At 44.7% G+C, this 6,353-nt stretch overlaps 1 protein-coding gene across 1 annotated transcript; it reads left to right on the plus strand.

Moving 5' to 3' along the window:
* Positions 1-275: 275 nt before the first annotated feature.
* HOXD13 (homeobox D13) lies at positions 276-5,925 on the plus strand. Its single transcript, XM_069225399.1, has 2 exons — positions 276-1,169; positions 4,444-5,925. The coding sequence occupies exons 1-2, from the start codon at positions 581-583 to the stop codon at positions 4,692-4,694; spliced, it is 840 nt and encodes a 279-aa protein (XP_069081500.1). The 5' UTR covers positions 276-580; the 3' UTR covers positions 4,695-5,925.
* Positions 5,926-6,353: the final 428 nt, after the last annotated feature.

Below are 6,353 nucleotides of genomic sequence, written 5' to 3' on the forward strand. Positions count from 1 at the left end.
CGGGGAGGCCTGGGTGGGTAGAGATGTTGTGTGAAGGCCCTTCTTGCTGAGTTGGTGGGCGCAGAAGCTCTCCTTGTGGAGGGCCCAGTGGACAGTGCTCCTTATGAGGGAGCAGGAGGGAACACTTCTTGGGGGGTTGGGAATTTGGGCAGACTCCCTCCTTGTGGAGGGGGGTGTGGGTAAGAGTCCTCCTAGTGTTGGGGACAGGAGCAGTCCTTGCGGGAGCTGGGGGTTGGGGCGGTGCAGCTGGACGCCTCCTGGTTGAGGAGGTGGTTTGGAACAAGGCTTTTGCAGAAGCTCCTGTATGAAGAGAAGCGGGTACAGGATCACCTTGTGAAGGGGGCTGAGTGCAGAGACGTCCCGTGCGCTCCGGGACCACGTTGCCTCAGCCGTCCAATGACCTTGCATTTGGCACGCTGCACACACATTCCTCCCACTTCCCTCTCCCTCCCTCCCTCCGGCTGGAGGTTAGTTTTTATAACTGCACCGCGATGACCTAACCTGCTTCGGGGAATGCCTGACTCTGCCATGCCTGGCCGGGGGTGGAGGAGTGTGCCGTGCGCAGGCCCGTGAGAGGGACATGGACGGGCTCCGAGCGGACTGCACCTCTTCCAGCGGCCAGGCCCGGGGCTTCCTCTCCTCTCCTGCAGTCTTCGGGCCCCCCTCCGGCCGAGCAACATCTGGCTTTGCCTTCTCGGGTCCGGAGAGAACGTCCACCGCTGCCCGCTCAGACTCCAGCAAAGAAGGCTCCACCGGGGCCAGCGCCCTCGGCTATGGCTACCACTTCGGAAACGGCTACTACAGCTGCCGCATGTCACACGGGGTGGGTGTCCAGCCAAGCTCCCTGAAGCCATCGCCACATGGCACCTTCCCGGTGGAGAAGTACATGGACGTGCCCACCTTGGGCAGCGGGGGCAGCGCGCAAGGTAGCGAGGGGCCCTCGCGGGCCAAGGAGGTCTCCTACTTCCCGGGGTACCACGGACCCTACCAGCACATGCCCGGGTACATCGACGTGGTGTCCGGTTTTGGGCCGCCCGAGCCCAGACACGAAGCCTACATCTCCATGGAGGGCTACCAGTCGTGGACGCTGGCGAACGGATGGAGCAGCGGGGTGTATTGCGCCAAGGAGCAGCCTCAGGGCGCACACTTCTGGAAGTCCTCTTTCACAGGTAAGGCGCTTTCCGCCGCCCCCTTTATCCTCCTCACTCGCAAAACTGGGGCGTTGTATTTACACGAAAGGTAATCCAGGGCACCTTTGCCAAACTCCGCATTGGTTTTTTGGTCAAATCTGAAATGGCAGATTTTGCGAATTCTTTGTGGATTTCACCATTTACACGCTGAGAAAAACATACAAATCTGCCGAAACCTACCCAATTTCACTGTTAAAAATGTGCCCTAAAGTCCACAACGTTTTGCGAATTTTGTTGAAAATTCACCAGTGTGTTCACAGGCTTTTCTAAAACAGTCCCAGCAATGCACATTACAACATACTGATGTTAAGAAACTGTACGAGTAAGACCGACACGTGGCTTGACACGGAGAGAGAATACCCGGTCTGTGTGTGCATTGTGTGTGTGGTGTGTATGTGGTATCTATGTTCATAGTGTGTGTGCGCGCATGGTGTTTGTACATGGTATGTGTGTGTGCATGGTGTATGTGTGTACACGGTATGTGCGTGTGTGTTTGTGCACGGTGTATGTGTTGAGATTGTGTGTACATGGTGTTTGTGATTGGTGTATGTGTGTGTACACGGTATGTGCGCGTGCATGGTGTGTGTTTGTACATGGAATGTGTGAAGAAATGATTTATGAACATGGTATGTGCTTGTTGTGTGTGCATGTGTCCATGGTGTGTGTGTACATGGTGTGTATGTGGACATGGAATGTGTGTGGTATGTGTTTGTGTGGTGTGAAGTTATGAGCCACCAACATTTCCATGGGAAACACATTCTCACACACGGCGTATTTAATTTGACCTATCAGAATGATGGCCATTATCACAAGGCGTCCGGAGAGCTTTTTTCTGGGCTGAGGGTTTCCGAAACCCATGTGAAGTCTGACAAGTACACACCACGACATTGCGCTTGAAGCACGTCTGTTTATATGTCTATATGGACAAGGGTCCCCCCACACACAGACCCAATTCCACTGCACCTCTGGCACATCTCGTCAGACGCCAGGAGGTAACAACAGGGGTTGCGCAGCGATTCCTGAATTTCATCAAGTAGAAATTATGTGCTCCACAACTCGCTTAAGTGCCGGCGATTTATGTGCAGGGAAACAGGCCTTTGATCTCCCATCTGCCCTCCTCGGCGCAGTTATATTCACGTCCACGCTACACGTGCCAGACAACTTCGAAAATTGAAACTTTGCTGCCACCACACATATTCCTCGATTTTTCTGGAAGTTCATTGCGTTTATTTGTAGCTTTTGTTCTGATGCAGTGTTACTGCACGTGGTGTAGGAAAGAGGATGTCAGTCTGAGACGTTCTAGAAAATTATCTGAATGCGATTTTCTCTGAAGAGCTGTAATTCTTTTGCATCTGTTGGATGGTAATGAATAAATATTTTATGTGTATTTTCTTGCATAACCACACTTGTCATTTGGCTACCGGATATTAGTGAAATAATAAAGTATTTATTTTATTAGAATACTCGCAGTTGATTGTTCTCAGTGAAGACTGAAACAGCAGACCACGAATTTCTATTTAGTCAAGTTTATTAAATTACATGACTGTGAGTGGAATAAAATCATATACATCAAACGTTATTAAATAAAATACTTAAATTAACACGTTTAAGTAATATTAGCGGTTCTCACTGTTAACTAGCGGTGAAATAATCCAAGTTGATTTTCAATTACGGCAGTGCAATTTATCTTTTTTTTTTTTTGCAGATGGGCCATTAAAAAGAGCATAAGATAGTGTCCCTAAAATTAAAAAATAGTGTACATTAATTATAAGCAGATGTAGGTAATCCATTAACCGAAAATTCCAATTTGTGACGTTTAAAATCCGGATTCGCGTCAACTGCACTTATAAACTATTTTTTTACTACAATTAGTGCATTTGATTGGGTGTTTCTAGTGAAGTAGTAAAGGATGTATTTTGCTGTTTTGCTTCAAGCAGTGCACTTTGTGATATGGTTGTCAGTGAAACAGTACACGACAGACAGGCCTCTGTTGTAATTAGTGCAGTCCACTTTTAGGTGACAGTTGTCAGTGGAACAATAAACTATATTTTGTGTCGGTAAATACAGTTTATGGTTGCTATTGGGGCTTATCGAGAGCATCTTGGTGATGAGAGACACTAAGAGTGTAAAACACAGCTCAAGAATCTTAACCAAGAAACGGGACAGGCCATGTTATCCTCTGTAGACACTGAAAGGCCCTGTCATATCCTGACAAATTTAGTAGCTGCAATCCTGAATCTTACACTTTGGTTGGCAGTGAAATATATAACCAATTGGAGTACGTAACTCTAACATATAAGTTGTTAGTGAAACCACAACACAATTAACTACACATTTTGCTTCAATCAGTGCCGAATTATTAGGCGAAGAAGTCACTAAACTGAGAAACTACTTTTGCTACGATTAGTGCGGTTTAGAATGGCGTCTTAGTGAAAAGATAGATTATCTATTTTGCTGCCTATCGTGCAGTTTTTATAGAGTTGTTAGCTGTCACAGCAGCACTAAACTATATTTTAAGCACAATTATTTCAATATATTTGAGGTGTCATCAGTGAAAGATTTATTTATAGTTCGTATACAGTTAGTGCAGTTTATGATGAGGTTTGTGTTGCCAAACCAAAAGCTACATATTGTGCTACGATTAGTGCTGTTACATGATTTTTAACTGAAGCAAGAACATATTTTATACTTTAGTGCTGCTCAATAGTATGTCTTGCTATGTACCCTATGTATTTTGCTACAGTTAGTGCAGTTGGTAAATAGCCGATGGTACAATGCACCACATATTTCACGACACTTAGTGTATTCTTCGACGAAGCAGTGGTTATCAGTGAAGTAATAAACTATATTCTCCATACAATTAGTGCAGTTTCCGACGAGATTTTGGTTGTAAGTGAAACAAAAAGCTGGAATTAGTGCAGTTTTAGTTTTAAGTGAAACAGAAAGCTTTATATTTTGCTGATTTTTGTGGTGCTGTGGAAATCTTCTTGACAGTGGAACAATAAACTGTATATCCGGAGACCCGAATGCAGGTCGTTAATAGGTGTGGGTTGTAAGTGAAATAATCAACTACATGTTTTTCAAGAATTCGTCCAGTTCAATATTAGGCATTTGTTGCCACATCCTGGCGGCTGGTGACCATGCAGAGTGGCCCAAGTCCACACGTGACCTTTGACCCCCCGACGCTTATGACCGGAAGCCACAGGTTTGTCTCGAGCGCTAACCTTCCTCCTCCCTTTTGTCTTTGCCGCAGGGGACGTGGCTCTGGGTCAGCAGGACCTGTGCGTGTACCGGCGCGGGCGCAAGAAGAGGGTGCCCTACACCAAGGTGCAGCTGAAGGAGCTGGAGGGCGAGTACGCGCTCAGCAAGTTCATCAACAAGGACAAGCGGCGCCGCATCTCGGCCTCCACCAGCCTGTCCGAGCGCCAGGTCACCATCTGGTTCCAGAACAGGCGCGTCAAGGACAAAAAGATCATCTCCAAGCTAAAGGAGAGCCTGTCTTAGTGACCACCCACTCGGGCCACTCACACTTGAATTTTAAGTCTTTTGACTACGATTGTCCTCTCTTGGGTTCCGCAGTGATTTTCTTCTTCGTCTTAATTTTTTTTTTTTTTTTTTACTTTCGTTGCTAGTGCCAAAGACTGTTTCAACCAAAATCTTTTTCCTTTCTTGATATTTTTTTAATTATTTTTGTTCAGAGATGTTACAATGGTTGTCCTAACTCCGGTTCCGCAGTGATTTTTCTTTTTTTTTGTTTACTTCCTGAGACCAGTGCAAAAGACTATTTTCAACCGCGAAGTCTTTTCCCTCTCTTGACAGCTTTTATTTGTTTTGTTCTGAGAATGCCAAATAATTTTCTGAAAAGCATCATTTGATGTTCGCCCCAGGTGTTTGTGCCCTGGTCACCAGTACTACCACTGGGTGAATTGTCTGTGGAACTGAAACCCTGAGCGCGGTGACCTTTCACAGATGCAGAGCACATTTTGGGTGGAGCAGGAGCCGGGAGAGTTCTCATCCAAAAACTGCACGGTTAAAAGCCTCAGAAAGTATTTACTGCTCCGGCTGCTTAAAAAAGTGACAGTGTTAATGGGGCCAATATATGTCAGTTACAACCGGACGCTAATGCTACCGACGTACCTCAGTCTAGGGCCCGCCAAGGAATCATGGGTCGGTTCTGCTGGCAACGCCTTATGACGGGCGGACGTATTGTTGCTTGAAAAGTGCCTTCTTTTTTTTAGTATCTTATGCAGCCCGTCAACGTCCGTTAGCAACTTAAAGATGTTTGCCTAACTCCTGGTCAGCTGTAACGTGCAGTGCACAGTGTCTAACCGGATGTGCAATAGCGGAAACACCCCCTCTTACAGCATCTTTACGCCCTCACAAAGTTTTAGCAGAGCTGCTCGAGCTGGGGCAGACGTCCATGGTTGGAGATGGCCCTGTTTCACAGCACTCAAGAACAGGTCTTAATCATGTCATGTTAATATTTATTACATCTTATTTTTCTAGTACATTTTCATTCCCATGTATGCCGTGTGATGAACACAAAACCTGAAAATCTTTACATTGCCGATTTTTGTACTTTCCGACTGTTTCAATCGCCCAAGTGTCTTAAATGTATGGTGGCTTTATACTTAGTTTACATATCCCGTTTAAATAAATGGCCACCAAAACGATTTTACAACTAATTATCCTCAAATAAACATGTTTTATTACATATTTGTTTGTAGAGTTCAAAGTTCGACATTTGCGTCCCGTTATTTTTGTCGATTATTTTTAAATGACTTTATATGAAGATGTGAGGATGCACTCGTATTTAACCTTGTATGTTATACACGGATATATATATATATATATATATATATATATATATATATATATATATATATACACATATACACATATATATATATATATATATATATACACACACATATATGTATATATATATATATATATATATATATATATATATATAATACATCATTGAGCAATTCACTCTGTGCAGCATGGGCTCCAAGTGCTGGTGCTCTCCTGAGGTCAACCTACCTCCTTAAATGTTATCACCAAACTATGGAACAATATTCCAAATCAGATTAAAGACTGTTTATTATTACTTCTCAATACCAGCCAACGCGTTTTCGACACAACTGCCTTGATCACGTC

Source organism: Pleurodeles waltl, chromosome 3_1 (genome assembly GCF_031143425.1).
Source record: "Pleurodeles waltl isolate 20211129_DDA chromosome 3_1, aPleWal1.hap1.20221129, whole genome shotgun sequence".
Taxonomy (NCBI): Eukaryota; Metazoa; Chordata; class Amphibia; order Caudata; family Salamandridae; genus Pleurodeles; species Pleurodeles waltl.

Bases quoted from the DNA above. Each gene is read 5' to 3' on its own strand.
- HOXD13 (XM_069225399.1), top strand. From the start codon at position 581: ATGGACGGGCTCCGAGCGGACTGCACCTCTTCCAGCGGCCAGGCCCGG. The intron at 1,170-4,443 runs GTAAGGCGCTTT...TCTTTGCCGCAG, and splicing joins CTGGAAGTCCTCTTTCACAG to GGGACGTGGCTCTGGGTCAG.